The 17,218-nt window shown below is 40.6% G+C and overlaps 1 protein-coding gene across 1 annotated transcript in view; it reads left to right on the top strand.

Annotated features, from left to right (window-relative positions):
- Positions 1–1,475: 1,475 nt before the first annotated feature.
- DSCAM (DS cell adhesion molecule) overlaps positions 1,476–17,218 on the top strand; it is a 607,645-nt gene continuing 591,902 nt past the window's right edge. The window contains exons 1-3 of the mRNA XM_063083118.1: positions 1,476–1,524; positions 1,728–2,045; positions 11,444–11,590. Coding sequence (XP_062939188.1) covers positions 1,476–1,524; positions 1,728–2,045; positions 11,444–11,590 — 514 coding nt within the window. The remainder of the gene's footprint in view (positions 1,525–1,727; positions 2,046–11,443; positions 11,591–17,218) is intronic.

Genomic DNA, 17,218 nt, shown 5'->3' with positions numbered 1-17,218 from the left:
TCTTAGCTCCCACTTATTAGTGAGGAAATGTGGTATTTTTTCCCTCTGTGCCTGCCTTATTTCACTTAACATAATTTTCTCCAAGCTCATCCATGTTGCTGCAAATGGCAGAATTTCATTCTTTTTTATGGCTGAGTAGTATTCCATGGTGTGTACTTACCACATTTTCCTAATCCAGTCATCCATTGATGGACATTTAGGTTGGTTCCATATCTTGGCTATTGTAAATGGAGCCGTGATGAACAGGGAGTGCTGGTGTCCCTTTGACTTGATGACTTCCATTCCTTTGGGTATATAACTGGCAGTGGGATTGCTGGATCCTATGGTAGATCTATCTGTAGTTGTTTGGGCAACATCCATACTGTTTTCATAATGGCTGTGCTCATTCACAGTCCCACCAATAGTGTAGAAGAGTTCCCCTTTCTCCACATCCTCACTAACATTTGTTATTCTCAGTGTTTTTGATAATAGCCAGTCTAACTGGGGTGAGATGATATCTCAATGTGGTTTTGATTTGCATTTCCCTGATGACTAGTGATGTTGAGCATTTTTTCAAGTACCTGTTGGCCATTTGTATCTCTTCCTTTGAAAAATGTCTGTTCAGCTCCTTTGCCCATTTTTATTTATTTAATTTTATTTTATTTCCATTTTTTAATTGGGTTATTTGAAGTTGTTTCATTTGTTGACATACATGACATTGCATAAGCATTTGTATTGAGTACAACATAAACACTCAGTAAATGAATTCAAAAGCCAAATGTGTGTGAACAGGTTTGCTGACATTTTATTTGCAGGAGTTAGAACAGAAATAAATTAAATAAAAGATCAGGAAAATAGTTCATAAAATGATATAAAATGCACATCCACTATATTTCCTTGTGAAGTCTGTATAGAAACACGGAATTACGTATACGATGTAGTGCTGAGAGAATGTAGCAGTCCATAACAAAGGCGTGTTTCATGTAAGTGCATTTTAACTTAGTGTAATATATACATAAGGTATACAGGCAGGTGGACTAAAAAGGAAAATGTAAAAACTGAAAGAGAAACTGTAAGCTGGTGGAATTGGGTGGTGCTTTTCCACCTCTGTTGTTACTACCTATTTTTACTAAAAAGTGCATTCTTGATTTACACTATTTTCTGACAACCAGTTAATGATTTTTAAGATGCTTTACACATGACCTTCAATTTTAATTTTTTTTAAAAATTGTGGCTAATTTTATTCAAAAATAGCTCTCCAGGTACTTAGTAACCAGAGCAATTTGATCCTAGCAACTGGATCTAGTCATTCATTCACTCAGCTTCTCCTCATTGAGGGCCCACTGGAAGTTAGGCTCCGTGCTCTGGGGAATATTGTGAGCAAGTCAGGACCTTGTCTTCATGTGCTAAAATGGAAGACAGACAAAGGAACACAAAATACAAACTATAAAGTTCAATAGTGGTCAGTACCATAGGGACAGAACAGGGCAGGGGCCATGAAGAGCCATCTATTAAAAGTTAAGATTCAGGATAACTTGTCAGTTTGTACAAAATACGAGATTAGGGTGCTGCCTTGTGGCCCAGTACCAGCCTCTCTGCCCATAGTATTTTGCACAATTTTGAATTATTCTGTTTTATTTGAACCTTGTGATTATTTCTCAGAATCACCTTCTGAGGCCAGGCTGGTAGAGCTGCAAGTGCAGAAGTCAAGTCTCACTTACCGATCACTTCTTGTATTTTTCTTGCAGTTTTCAGTGAAGACCTACACTCCACCCTCTACTTTGTCAATGCATCTCTGCAAGAGGTAGTGTTTGCGAGCACCTCGGGGACGCTGGTGCCCTGCCCAGCTGCAGGCATCCCTCCTGTGACTCTCAGATGGTACCTAGCGACGGGCGAGGAGATCTACGATGTCCCCGGGATCCGCCACGTCCACCCCAACGGCACTCTCCAAATTTTCCCCTTCCCTCCTTCAAGCTTCAGTACCTTAATCCATGATAATACTTATTATTGCACAGCTGAAAATCCTTCAGGGAAAATTAGAAGTCAGGATGTCCACATCAAGGCTGGTGAGTGCAGTTCTTCGAGCTCGGTGCCTGCTTGTGGGGGGTTGGGGGAGGGTGCAGAGGAGCAATGACAGATAGTGAAATGCCCTGGCAGCTGGGAACGAATGAAAACCTTGTCATCAGTTCATTCTGACACTGCCAATGACTTCTTTGAGGTTTCAGAGCATTCCTTGGTGAGACTTCAGAATACCTTATGTTGTTGGAATTAAAACTTGAAAGTAGTGATTATCAAGTTGGTAAATTCTAAACTATATCTTGTCATTATATGTTGACTAATAGAGACTCTGGCTCAGACTTACAGAGTGGCTGAAACCCAACATGTTTGCTTCTGCCCCTTCGTTCCCCCTACTCCCTTGCCGTCCACATCCTAGAGGAGGGGAAAGGGGGAAAAAAAGACTGGGATGAAATAAAACCATAACATAAGTGTATACCATAATGGAAACAATCTAACATCCTTGCTTTCCTTGTGAAATAAAATGGCTATTTTAACATTTTTTACTATATCATACATTGCTGAAATGTTGTGTATGCATAAATCCTGAATTGGCTATGTTCCTTTTAACAACATACTGTGACTTTTTAAAGTCACCATTATTACAAGTCAACCCAGGAATGCAGCCTGAGATACACAAACATCAAAGGCCATATATACCAAACATATTGTGTCATTTTATAGATCTACAAAGCCCTGCGAAACAAACTCACAGCTAGACTTCTTTTAGCAAACAGCATGTTAATTTTTTTTTTTTTTTAAGCCTAGCTCTGTAATGCTTGGATAGACTATCACAATATAATGGTAGGGCAAAGAGAATGTGACTTTGTTGTCTTACATACCAGGTAGCTAGGGAAGCTTTGTGATAATTTCTGCAGCAAGTTAGGAGGTACTAGTGGAAGACACTACAATGAGATGTTTCTGAATTCCTGCATATGATCACTTTGATATAAGAAATCAAACATTAGACTATGACTCATTCTCCTAGCTAGTCATTTTCCCAACTATATTTTGATCTCTATGACATCCTCATGAATTCCAAGACCTGCACAAGAATGCATATAAGAAAGGCAGAGAAATATTGGTTTTAATCAAGAGATATGAAAATTTGATATGTCAAATAATTAAAATAAGGCAAATGAAATTTGTATAGGGAAAACTAAGCCTGACACACAGGGAGATGTAGTGAATGCCTTTTACTTGGCAGACTGAACATTTTAATGATGTGTTGTAAAAACATATCTGTAATCTACAAAGCATCACTTATAGAGAAATCTGGAATTTCAAACAGCTGTATCTGTATATGTTAATCCATTACTTCTGTCTTGGGTTTTTTATTAGATAAAGGAGTTAAATGCTTACTCTTGTTTTAACTGCTGTTTTCTAAATTTGTCTGGGATTGATTGCTTTTGCATGACACTGAAAGTTTTAGAGAGATAGACATTGCATCATCCTGTCTGACATCCATGCTACCTGTCCCCTTCTACACAGTTGTGCTATTGCTGTTTATGTGCTGGTATTCCTGACATCTGAAACCCTACAGGATATGAGTCCAGCATACACACACTTTCTATCACAGTCTGAGCATATAGGATGGGTGGTCATGCTGCCCAAATAAAATTTTTCTCATTTAATTTTGCTTTTATGAATACATTATGGTTGTAATAATCTTTTAGATTGTTGATTGGATGCTTGAAGAGCTGGTTTCGCCATGTTTTTGTAGATGCTGGTACAGAACTAAAAGATTGTTCAGAAAGGCAGGTAAGGGACATATATCTGAACCCTTAGACAGATGAGGTTCAGCTTTGAATCAAATGAACACTCACTCATAGGGTATCCTCTTATGTATGAGTTTATCCGCAATGTCTAAATGTCCCTCTGGATTGGTGTTTTGATTTTCCTGGGATAATTTATTATGTAAAAGGCCTTCACAATCTTTCCTTTGGTAGCCCAAGAAATTCTTGTTCTTAACAATTTTCAGCAATTTTTGTCTAGGTCTGGGTGTGGGCAACTGAAGGAAGTTTCACCCATCATGTCTCAATAACCAGTAGTTAAATGAAATGGTTTTTCTCCCTTTCTACTCTGAGGATGGAACAGAATGCAGATAGGCCAGTATTGCCACTTACCCATGCTGTATTTACTACTCAGCAAACAGCAATGCTTATGACCTTGAGGAAGTAAAAAAAAATTCTAGTGATTCTTTCCTTCTTAGTAAACTGAGGTAACATTTGACTGTGATTTCTGCTTATGGCCAAGACTAAGTAGCAGAGACCTTTTATCTCAAACAAACAAAAACCTACCAAACCAAACCAAACAAAAACAGACAAAATATATGAAGCAAAAGTTTTCCAGACTGGACTTTAAGCAGTGGAGGAAAGTGATCCTTGGGAAACTGGAAATACAGGGTGAGCCCTGTGATTATCTCAGTTTACTGCCTTAAGTTTCTGGATGGAGGGCACAAACATCTGCATGTGAATTTGTATAGCAGCTTTATTATTAATTGCCAAAAAGTGGAAGCAACAAAGATGTCCTTCAATATGTGATAGTGGCAAAGAATCTCTCCTTGGATAAACTTGAATGAAGCTCCCCTATGCCGTCTTCTCTACAAGACCTCAACTTTGGCTCTCCATGTCTGTCCTGCTGATACTCAGTCTTAGTAAGAACTCAGCTAATTCATTCCCCTACCCTTCATATTTGATCACCCTTGACATCTGAACAAGTTCCTCAACCACACCTTTGATGTATAAATGTTTAGTCTGCCTTTAGCAAGAATCCTGTTAGTCTAGTTTAGCAATAATCCTTGAGCTCAAGATACATGAAGAATAATGCAACAAATCACACCGTAATAAAATTGCTCAGAACCAGTGACAAAGAGAAAATATTAAAAACAGGCACAGAAAAAAGGCACATTAGACATAGAAGAACAAAGATAAGGATGTCAGTGTATTTCTTCTCAAAGTCAATTTGAGAAAACAGTGAAGCAACATTTTAAAAATACTTTAGTAACCTGTACCTATAGAATTCTATATCCAGTGGAAATATATTTCAAAATAAGGTGAAATAAAGGCTTTTTCAGACACACAAAAGCAGAAAGAAGGCATTAGCAGCTGACCTCTGCTACTACAAATCTTAAAGATAGTCCTATAACCAGAAGAAAAATGATGCCTAGTGGAATCTGGGATCTACTCGAAGAAAAGAAGAGTAATGAAAATGGTAACTACATGGCTACATAAATCAGATTTTTGAAAAATTTTAAAATCCTTTAAAAGAGAATTGACTGTTTAAACAAAAATGTCTTGTGGAGTTTGTAACATATGTAAAAGGAAAAGTATGTGGACAATAGCATGAAGGCCTAGATTAAAGACATGAGTGTATAGAACTGCAAGGTTCTTTTGCTGTATATGAAGTTGTATAATGTCATCTGCCTATAGATTGTGATAAGTTGCAGATGTATATTATAAAACCTAAAGCAACTGCTAAAGTAACAAAACTGAGAATTATAGCTAATAAGCCAACAAAAGAGAAAAAATGGATTCACTAAAGATAATTCAAAACAAAGAAAAAATGAATAGAAAAAAGGAAACAAAGAACAGATGGTGAAAATAGAAATCAAACAGCCATGTGATAGACTTAAATCTAACCACATCAATTTTCACATTAAATGTAAATGCTCCAATTATCTGAATTACAAGGCAGAGATAGCCAGATCAATTCAACACTGCTTAGAAGAAACACTCTTTAAATATAAAGAGACAAACAGGTTAAAGATAAAAGGATGAGAAATGATTTATCATACTCATCTAATCAAGTCAGTCTAATGGAAATAAGACATTTTTAAAAAGCTGGAATAGCTACATTAATATCAAAGAGCAAATACTTCCAAAACATATATCTGTTAAAGGATGATTATCTAGAAATATACCAAAATCTAAAAATTCAGTAATAAGAAAAAAAAAATGGGTAAAAATTTTGGAAAAACACTTCAAGAAAGACATACAATGTGCTCAAGAAGTAAGCACATGAATTGATATTTAACATAGTTCATCTTTAAGGAAATGCAAATTCAAACTGCAATGTGATAGATACCTCTACATACACAAAATTTGAAAGACTGATCAGACCAAGTGTTGGTGAGAATGTGAAGAAAGAACTAGGACTCTCACATTATTTTATATTCTGGTGGGAATATAAAATATTCCTCTTTGGAATTTCCTCTTTGGAAAAGAGTTTAGCAATTTCTTAAAAAGATAAACATACACCTACTATATATTTGGCAACTCTGTTCTTGGGTATTTACCCAAAGCCTATGTTTCACACAAAGACTTTTACATGAATGTTCATAGCAGCTTAATTTGTAATAGCCCAAAATGGGTCAAAGCCCATCAACAAGCAAATGAGCAAACAAATCGAGATTTATCTGCATCATGAAAAGGAATAGACTATTGATAAGCACAATAGCAGGGAAGAATCTCAAAATAATTATACAGGTAAAAGAAGCCAGATAAAGAAATGTAGGTACTATGCAATTTCACTTACATAGAACTCTGAAACTTGCAAACTAATCTACAGTGATGTAAGGCACATAGTGTCTCTGAGAAGGGTGAGTGAGGGAAGAATGGATTATGAAGGGGAACAAGCAAACTGGTGTTCCAGAGAGATCCAACATGGACACAGATGGTGGCTTATGTTTTATCACTTTGGACTCAGGAATCAAAGGGTTATCAAAAATCTAAATCCACCCTACTAGGAGAGGAGGGGCCACCCAGGCCCGCCTTCCCTGCCAATGCCCCATTCTCTAAAGTTTCTCCTCATTCACTTCCACCGTATCGTCCTCATTTCTACTACATAGACAGAGTTTGGAGCAGGGCTAACTTCATGGGATGTGACCAGTACAGTCACATCGGGCCCAGTGTTGACAAGGGCCCTATACTCAGCGTTTAATATTCTCCTATTGACATCTTGAAATATGAATGCTTTTACCTTTCAGTTTGCATTTAGTAAGAGAAGCACACTGGAACAGCTCTGGGGGCTGGGAGCCTTGGCTCTTGCAGTATCCTGCCTCATGTCACTTCCCTGGGCTGTTGGCTCAGCTGCCCTCTCCCCAGTCTCTGAGGCCCCATTAGGTTTCACCTCTCTGCTCCCACCCAGTGACCACTGCTATCCCTCTGATTCCTGGTGACCTGAGCCCCACTTGGCCTCCTCCTCCCTGCCCATGTCCAGCAACCACTGTGGTCCTCCATGCTGGTGGGAGCCTGGGCAGGAGTGTGGGTTGGGTTGGGCGCACATAGTCTAAAGCAGGGAATGGTGGAAGCTGCCCCTGCCCCAAGCTGGCAGCACCATGGTGCACATAGCAACTAATTTGCTAGGATTATCCTATTGCCCACCTCCAATCCAGATGCCAAGGCTGTCCGTCAAAGAGATTGAGATACCTACCTGAAGGTTTGCTTGTCCACTGTGGGTTGGGGCATTGGGCAAATAGGAAGGGGAGATTGACTTTCCATCCACAGCTGGGCCTGGCTCGTCAGCCCAGTGGCTGGCGCTGGCAGGATGGAGCTCCACAGCTGGTGGGCAGTGGTGAGCCGAGGGCCCTGGGTGCCTGTGAGGGTCTGCACTCACCCAGAGATTATCCCTTTATCCCTGAGACCGAGGAAGTGTGACATTAAATAGCAAAACAAACAAACAAACTAGAAAATTTAAAAAACACCATGACAGGTTGAGAGAAAGACTACAGAGGAAAGAAAAAGTTTTATATTTTAGTGTCTTTAATGGCACTTTTTTCCCTCCTTATTTAAGGGGCACTAGATTTCTACTTTTCTCTGAGCCCCACAAATTATGGAGATGTCTTCGATAAGGTTAAATTTGTTTTTATAGTAAAATGTGAAATGAGACTATTCCTTGTTTACAGATATTTGTGTTTCTAAAGGTTTTTTTAAACATGTTAAAGGATTAAGTCTAATAGAGAAGGATGCATACTCTCAGTGTACACCAAGTGTGTGATCGCCTGCTCAGTAAATAGTCCTGACTTTGCTCCAAAGTCCTGTCACCGTAGAGCCTCTTTCTTCTAATCTCTTACCACAGAGCCGAACATGTGGCTAAGGAAGACTGAGATGATTGAGTGAGCACCGTTGATAGCACTTGAGTCAGGTCCCTCAGCATCTGTGTGCTGGTGGCTGTGATCCTGGACTTTTAGCTCTCAGGGGATTGCTTGGGCACTGGAGCCACTTCGCACAGAGAGAGTGGAATTGCCTGGGAATTACACCCCAGAGGCCAGCCCTGAGCCAGTGACAGTCTGCTAGGGCAACACAAAATCCATCTCCTATGCACAGATGTGGGCGGAGCTCACGGGTATGATGTACACATCAGTGCTCCCCTGGACCAGGTGCGGCTGGGACTTCAGCAAAAATCACACCTGTTGGCCGCTTCCCCACTCTTCCCTACTTTCCTGCACCCTCTCACTGCTTGTCCTTGGTTAGTCACTAGAACCCAACTCTTTCCTCAGGGTCTGTTTCTGGGAGAATCCAAGTTACCACAACAAGCACAGTACTTAGATAATGTAATATTGTATCTTGTAATGCAAATGCCGACACAATTTAAAATAAAGTGTACTTTTTGCCTTCGTCTTAGATTCCTAGCCTGCTCTCTGTTGCAATAATTAGGAGTAGCTGGATGTAGAATGAAAACTAATTTTACACCAGTCTCTTGGGAGGTTGACAATGACCCCAGGAAGCTAAGGGTTTTCCTTGCATTCTGAGAGGTATATCCCAATAGACAGCAGTGTTGGCTTCTTAAATTGTGAGACCTCAGGAACAAACAATTCTCCGTTAATACAATGAAAATCTTTAATAAAAACTCAAGTTGCTTTTAAAAAATAATATATCATGGCTATACATTCATAGATACATGCTTAGTCTATAAGAGGATTAGCAATTCTCCCCAAATGGAAGCTCTGTGTTTCTATTTATTCATTCTCCAAATTTTCCGTGAGCACTTACTATGTGCTCAGCATCGTTAGAAGTTTTCAGATAATTTTTTTCAAGGCTCATTCCCTGGTCTGTCTTTATGGAATGAATAATCTACAGAGGGGAGGAGTTGGGGAGTGGAGGACTTCCTCTCGCTCCTCGTTCTCTCTCAGCCGCGGGCCCAGTGCTCCACAGGCTTCTCGGGGCTGGCCTAGGAGGTGGGGAAAAGTCATAGAGGGTTAAAACTGTGACTGCCGAGGTGGTTATGGCACTGGTGAGGCTGGGGGACAGCTACAAAGGAGAGGGTGCTCCACGGTGTGTGTAGATAACATTGGGGATGTCCCAGGTTAGTCATCTTGTGTTTATAGCTCTTGTGCCCAGGCCTAGTACATAGCTGTACACCTGGTGGGAAGGCACTTTCTGTATTTCCCAGTGAACATTTTCTCTTTGCTCTTTTTGGCCCCTTTCCTTGATTTCTATTAAAAATCCCCCTATGTGAGCCATTAGTGTGTGAAGCAGAGTCTGCTGAAGTTTTGGAGAGACAGAATGATTTTACAGCACTGAAGCAAGCATCACACAGACACACAGCTTAAATTGAGATCATACACCTGTTTAGCGTATGATCCCCTCATCCCTATGATAATGGACTCTCTCTGTGCCATCCAGTTACTCTTTCTCTTCCATTCTCTGTCTCCTTCTCTTCTTCTCTGTCTTCTGTTCTCCACTATGCCCGAGTTCTCTTTTATTGATGAGTTTGATTAGTTTACCTGTCTCTTTGTAGCCTCTTTCCATCCTATAAGTACAGACCTCAGCTCTCCCTGAAGGGTTATTTACGCAGGTGTTTTCTTGTAAAAAGTCAGTTCCTTCTTTGGTGCATGACGATGGTGTGTCTGAGGTCAGACTCTTGGGCGACCTGCATTATTGCCTTGTGGACCCCTGCACAAGGTGTGGAATTGCTGCCTGGAACCTCCCCTCACACTGCACGTGAAATGTAGTTTCTCAGAAGATTACCAACCATGAAAATATCTGTCTGGTTTGAGACAGGAATAAAGAATTTCTCCAAGTTGGGAAAAAAATTAAATGATAATGTTAAAAATGGGAACTGGGAAGTCATACTCTTGTTAATGACCTATTCTACTACTATGATATACAGCGTATCACAGAGTTAGCACCAATCTTAACAATACTCTTCTAGAGAGTTTATCTCTGCCTATTAGAAGACTTCCCTTGAGAAATTCACCCCCAGCTTTGTTGGTGAATTATCTTCTTTCGAAATTATTGTCATGGCCAGTTTTCTTGGCACATATTTGTCCAAAAAATGACTAATCTTTTAAAACAGCTAATTAGATGATTAGGTAATAAGTTGTTTGTGTGGATCTCTTAGAAAATCGTAGACTTATAGAATTCACATCTTGAAGATGTTCCTGCCACAGTGTCCTCATTTTAAATCAGAGGAAAATAAAGCTCTGGAGAAATAAGGCTGGCACATATTTACAGAGATGGAGTGAAGCATAATTTGGACTAGGTTCAACAATGTCTCGTTACCCTGGAGACAGAGATCTTCCCCATGTCAGGATCCAACTCAGGCTACTGTTAAGTGTAGCCTTCCCCAACCTACTCATAGCGGGCACCATTCTGAGTCTTCTTGTACATTAATGGAGTGATTCACCACAATCGCCCTGTGTGGTAGACGCTATCATCCTCATCTTCATCACGTACATGCTGAGAAATCTTGCCACTGCTGCACAATTAGTGAGTGACAGGGTTTGGATTTGAACCTAGGTGGTTGAGCCTGCTGGCTAGGCACCGATCACGAGCACCACCCTGCCTCTGAGCCCAGACATCTAGTACAGGCAAGTCCCGTCTGTACTCCTTCTTGGATGTTCCTATTGTCAGGAGTGTTGGGCAGTCTCCCTCATCAGCATCCTACCCTAAGCAACGGGAAGCATAATCATTGTTTCCAAAACTTCTTTGCAGCTATCATTAAAAATGTCACTTAGGAATTATTTTAATTGTTCCAGTTTTCAAGGATTCCCAGAAAAGACTGCCTTTCCTGAATTTGATATTCTTTTTTTTTTTTTATAGTTGGAAAATTCTTCCTTGGTCCTTAGAGGATCAAGAGCAGCTTCCCGTCATCATAACTTCCCGTGGCCAGCCACTCTTTCAAAAAGCTGCTTCCCACTTTATGATGCCATTGGGGGGTCAACGAACTGTTTAAGATTGTACTCCTGCTCTTTGGTATAGAGTGAAGTGTATTGTTAATGGAGCAAATATTTTTAAGTTGAGTGACCAACCAAAGACATGAAATGTAGATCTAACAGATTGTTTCCAATAAAGGTACATTATGCAATTAATACATGTATGCTACAATGTATATATCAGAATGAGACGCTCTCGGAATGAGCCCGTTGACTATGTGTCTTACTGAGGGTCCTCTTTCTGCCCTCCAGTTTTACGGGAGCCCTATACAGTCCGTGTGGAGGACCAGAAAACCATGAGAGGCAATGTTGCGGTCTTCAAGTGCATTATCCCCTCCTCGGTGGAGGCGTACATCACCGTCATCTCATGGGAGAAAGACACTGTTTCACTTGTCTCAGGTAGGCCTTGCGTCTCCAGGGTGTAGGGCACCGGCTGACCTCACATAAAGGTTATTTCAGAGGTGGAACTGGGTCACCATTTCTGTGTTCATTGTCATTAAGAATTGGCATACTTAAGGTGGATGCTATTTTACAAATAACCTATTATCAGAGCTTTATAATGGTTTACAATGAATCAGTTCAGATATTCTCTGGTGAATTGACTGATGGATAGAAGCTAGGTACTTGCACTATAAGCTGTCATATTAACTTTTATGAGGAGATGGTGGTTTTCTTTCTGCTTCTAGAATAGATAAGTAGTGTGGCATCTGTGAGAGACCTCAGCAATACATATATGACAGATATTCTGAAACTACAGTCTGGAAAATGGAAGCCCTAATTTCATGTTCTTTGGGTCCTTTCAAAGGTCTTACAAGTTATATTGTGTCTCCAACCTCTTTCTTGAATATCCTATTAATAATATATATTCAGCATTGAAATATGTATTTGTATGCGACTGATTTCTTGGCTTATGTTTGGTGTCTAGAAATGATACAATTGAAATTTAGCCTCTAAGAAATTGTGGATCTTCATTTCCAATGGTTCTTCAGGTCATTTCTTGCTCTGTGGTATTTACCTGGAAAGGCCACGTCCGCATGATGCTAAGTTTTCCTGTTTTTCGCATCCTTGGGTAATGACTGCTGGCATATCTAAAATGTGTTGGCTGCTTTTGGAAAAGAATTATGATGACCATAGTCTGTGTTCTGATGTGGATTATGAATAGTTACTTTTCTTTGCATGTCTTTATGCATTCATGTCAGCATGCACACTCACAAAACACACATTTTAACACAATTCTTGACTAACACCAACGTTTTACCAATTTATAGAAAGAAGCAGGGAGTAAGTTCTCACGATGACCCACCATTTTTGTTTTTCAGTTGATTGATTAGAGAGTACAGGTTACTATACATCAAACACCAGAAGCCATTTAAAAGATCCAAATCAAAATGGAAATATTTTATCCTTAAAGTGCATCACAGGAATCTTGGATGCAATGGAGGTTTTTAGTTTTTCTTAATATTGCCTTTACAGTGAATTCAAAATCCCTCATGCATCAGTGAACAATAAATTCCTTGCTGTTATGTTGATTAATCATCATAATTTGTTAGCTCAGGGTATTGAAAAATACCAAGCTTAAGAATTGAAACAGGATTGCAATAATCAGAATAGAGACTCACCTACACATTTTTATTTGCTAATTTTCATTGTTTAATGGTCTTACCCTCCTCTCCTTGGGGGATATTTTAGTTTTCTTAATGGCAGATGGAGAAATGTGATGACAGTCATTTGGCTGAGCTTGGAGCCAGAGGAGAAGACCCTCAAGTTTACATGGCAAGGAGGTGTGGCAGATTCAGGGGGTATAATTGGTGTCTGTATTTGCAGTCCCCCACACTCAGGTTCCTAGGCTTATGAAGTCTGTACCATCTTATAACGCTGCCATCCGAATTTGTGGCAGAGGAGGAGCATGAGAGAGAGTTACAAGCTGCTTCTTAGTGTGTCCACTTGGAAGTGACATTTGTCATTTCTGTCCATATTTAATTGGCCAAAACAAGACACATGACCATGTGTGACTTCCATGGGCCATGTGCCTGAAAGGAGAGAAGGAAAACTGGAAATCTGGGTGAGAAATAGAAATACCTAGCATGAGGTTTTACCTGTCCATCTATGTATCCATCCACCCATCTATATATAACACAACATGTGTGTTCATAGTTTCCTAGACATCTTTAATTACTGGTATACTCATATGTAGGTGTTAACCGTTGCAATTTGTGGATAGACATTATTTTCCTTCCAATATGAACCTAATTAATAAAGAAGGAATTTTATACCTGGCAAGCAGGGAGGATGCTGGCATGCAGCACATGGAGTTTATATCTTGCTGACAGGGACTGATGATAACTCCCTTGTCCTACCTCAATCACACATTGGAGCTGTATGCTTTGGTAAAATTTTAAAATCAACAATACGGATAAGAACTTAGCTTTTCTTTCTTAGGAGCAGCATCTAGAAAACAAATGCAGCACAGGTGTTTATCTTATTGAGGAATACACCACAAGAAGCTTTTATTTGTTCATTATTAACTCATTGAGAAAGTGAGAGAATGAGATTTAGTACTCAGGTAGTTCAGCCTGAGCCAGATAGACCTGTACAGTAGTGCCCCCTTATCCGTGGGGGATACACTCCAGGACCCCCAGTGGGTGTCTGAAACCACTCTCTATATACTATGTTTCCTCTTATACATACCTATGATAAAGTTTAATTTATAAATTAGGCACCGTGACAGATTACCAACAATAATGAATAATGAAATAGAACAATTATAGCAATATTCTATACTAAAGGTAAAGTGAATGTGGTCTCTCTCTCAGAAGATCTCATTGTACTGTTCTCCCCATTTTCTTCTTGTTGACTATGTGTAACTTAAGCTGTGCAAACTGAAAGCCTGTATAAGGGGGGACTACTATAGTTAAAAATGACCTTGCAGATGACAACAGGGCCCCCAAACAGTGGTGTGACCTGCTAGTAGAGAGTTGGGGAATCAAGCCTTATACCACCACTTGCTATTTGCTGACTGCTGTACATAGCTGGACCCTGTTCCCAGAGCTTGAGCATCAAAAATGCAGAGAGAAGGAGGTTACCAAGTCACTGACTGAAGGTGACAAAATGATTGAAACCATTGGGGATCTTAAAAATAAACCAGTTTCAGTTGGTTTGGGTGTAGAAAGATTATATTTCCCTCTGGTGGCTAGGACAGAGCACAGGTAACGATAGAGGCTGGCCTCTCTCCCCCATTGCCAAGGCTGCACTGGAGGCAGGGTGGGCTAAGAGGAGGAGCCTGGGACCTCCCCCCTCCACACCCAAGGGGCTGAGCCACTGGAGAGAAGCCCTGGGGATTCTCCACTGCGGGAGATGATGGTGCACAGCACAGAGGTCCCAGGAACAAAGGGGCTTTTTCTGAATAAGTGCTGAGCATCGGGAAAGGCGTCCTGAATGCTACATAAACAGCAGATGATCTGCAAAAAGTTAATTTGTTTCTGCTTTTTTATAAACCATAACTCCCATAACTCCTGTTGAACTAGTTTAGATTTATTCGTTGAGGTGGTCATCACCCCAGCTCCCTCTCCCAAGATTACCAAGACATCCTAACCAGCAGTGAATCTGGCTGGGAAAATTGTCCCAGGAAACATTCCTACTCTGCACAGATCACTTCCTCTAGTTGCTGATTCTCCCTGTGGAGAAAAGCAATTAACTAAATCAGCCATGAAGATAAGCATGTGTGAGTACCCTGCTGCAGTCAGTTGAGAGGGGGTATAGAAGTGGTAGGGTAGTGGCCTACGAAAGCTGGGACCTAATGGCAGTCAGGAGAGGGCCCTGAGGGATGGCTAACAAGCCGTGGCCCACTGTTCCCACTGGGCTCGTGGCAGGAAGGTGAAGCTTAGAGTGCAGCCTGTGTGCCCTGGTGATGCTTGGGTGCTCAGCCTTGAGGGTCAGGAGGATCGTGGGGAAGGTCGGAGAAGCAAAGGCCAGCTTTGAGTAGGGCAGAACTGGGTTTATAAATATCTCCAGACCAGGTACCCTTTGGAAATCTTGGCTAAGGTAAATGGGTATTTGTCTCCTACAAATTCCTTTTCAATGACTTTTTTTTTTTTTAAATTTGGTGTGTTACTGTAGAAAGAAGCACAATACTCCAACAGCTTAATTGTAGGAATCCCATAATTCCCCCAAAGGCAAGAAAGGTTCATGACATCTGATGCTACTTTGCTGTCTGCCTGGGCTCTTCACCTGGGCCCTAGGGTCCCACCTGGTGAGCAGTCACTCTTACAGTGGATGACTCCATACAGTGGGTGACCAGAGGCTTGTAAATGTGCAGAGGGAAAACACTCAAGGGGCAGGGACACACGGTGATTTCTAATGTCCCCACCTGTCTAATGTTCTGACCTATCATCTGCTTACCTCACTAAAGTGAGCCAGGGAAAGCAAGTGTCACTATGTGTGTGCGCTCTTCAGACATCTGTGTCACTCCTCTTGCCCTAAGTAACAATGGAAGCCTTTTCACCATCAGAATATTAGTGTAGCCCCATAACAACACGGTAGCTTGGACAGAGATGTGCTTTGGGAGGTGTTGCTGGTGTTAAGATACCCAGGACACCATCCTGTGAGAGAAGAGTACCACCAGCTTCATACTTGGGTTTTGCTTGACGAGCCTGTTGTGAATTTCTTCCCGATTAGGAGGCTAGCAATGAGACAACCCAGCATTCTGTTTCTGTTTCTTCCGATAAAATTGTGAGAATCTCACCGAGGGTTTAGCTGCATTAACATCAAAGACAGCCCGAAGGTAACCGGATTTGGAAAATGGAAAAAGCAAACACTTTACTATTCCCAGAGAAACTGCCTCCCTCTGTAGCAGTGGCCCAATTTTCTGTTACAACATTTCCTATCTGAATACCTCTATTAGTGATGACTCAGGAGAATTTTATCTCTTAGTATGAATCGGTTCTGGCCCAAAGATGATTATCTGCTTCCTGTGTTTTGGGTAAAAGTGAACAATTTTCTGCCCACGTTAAATATCAAAGGACAAAAACGTAGCACTTCACATGAAACATCTGATGTCATTCCTGGGTGCCATTTTTGGGTCTGGGCTTCGCAGATAACACAGGACCCAAGCTTTGCGAAGCATCCCCCTCCCTGGGACCCTGCAGAGATGTTTTTTTTTTTTCTCTTAAGGAGCTTGAGGGGAGATTACCGTGCTGTTGCTATTGGAGTGTTAATGCTGTTGCAGGCGTATAGCAAAATGCTGCAGGTACACAAATGATTTTGCCTGGAAAAGTAGGGAAGTTTTTAGAAAAGAGGTGGTTATTTAAGAAAGTTTTTGTTTTCATTTTAAGAAAGGAGAAACAATTAAGTTATATATACTTATATATATCAAATATAGTCAAATGAGGCAAGGTGTTCCTTAAGCGTAGTTCAGCAAACCTGAATGAAGAGCAGATTCCAGGCGATCTGTTCTCATTTGGGGGAAGTAGCATAGCTGTTGGGGGAGCAAGGGTTGTTCTCTGGAGGGTGTGTCCACATGTGTGTGCTCTGCAACTACAACACGTAGCTCTAGAAGTTAGGGCTCCCTTTTCCTAAGTCACTTAAATTTTATTTTTATTCCTAGTCCCTAAATAAAATTGCATTTTCAAGGCAATCTGCTACTTAGCTGCTCAGGGTCCCAGCCTGTTGAAATCCAGGTCTGCCCTCAAGGAGCTTGAGTAAAAGGAATACAATCAACATTAAATGATGTAAGGAATAAACCTATAGGCACCTGGAAGCCTCATCTTTGATTCTGAAAGTACCAGGGATTTGCAGAATTAAGAAGCATTTCTTTCTTTCTTTCTTTTTATTGAACGTAATTGATTTTACATATGTGGGGTGCAGAGTTGAATATCAATACCTGTGTGCAATGTGTGGTGCTCAAATCAGGATACCTGGCATGTTCGTCATTACAAAACGTAATAAGAAGCATTTCTTCAACCTTCACTAAAAAGAAACTTGTCCGACCAAATTAAAACTGTAAAAGGAATATTTTTCTCTTTACTATCA

The sequence above is a fragment of the Cynocephalus volans genome, chromosome 1 (assembly GCF_027409185.1).
Source record: "Cynocephalus volans isolate mCynVol1 chromosome 1, mCynVol1.pri, whole genome shotgun sequence".
NCBI lineage: Eukaryota > Metazoa > Chordata > Mammalia > Dermoptera > Cynocephalidae > Cynocephalus > Cynocephalus volans.
Note: the sequence above shows the minus strand (reverse complement) of the source record. Positions and strands in the feature narration are given on the sequence as shown.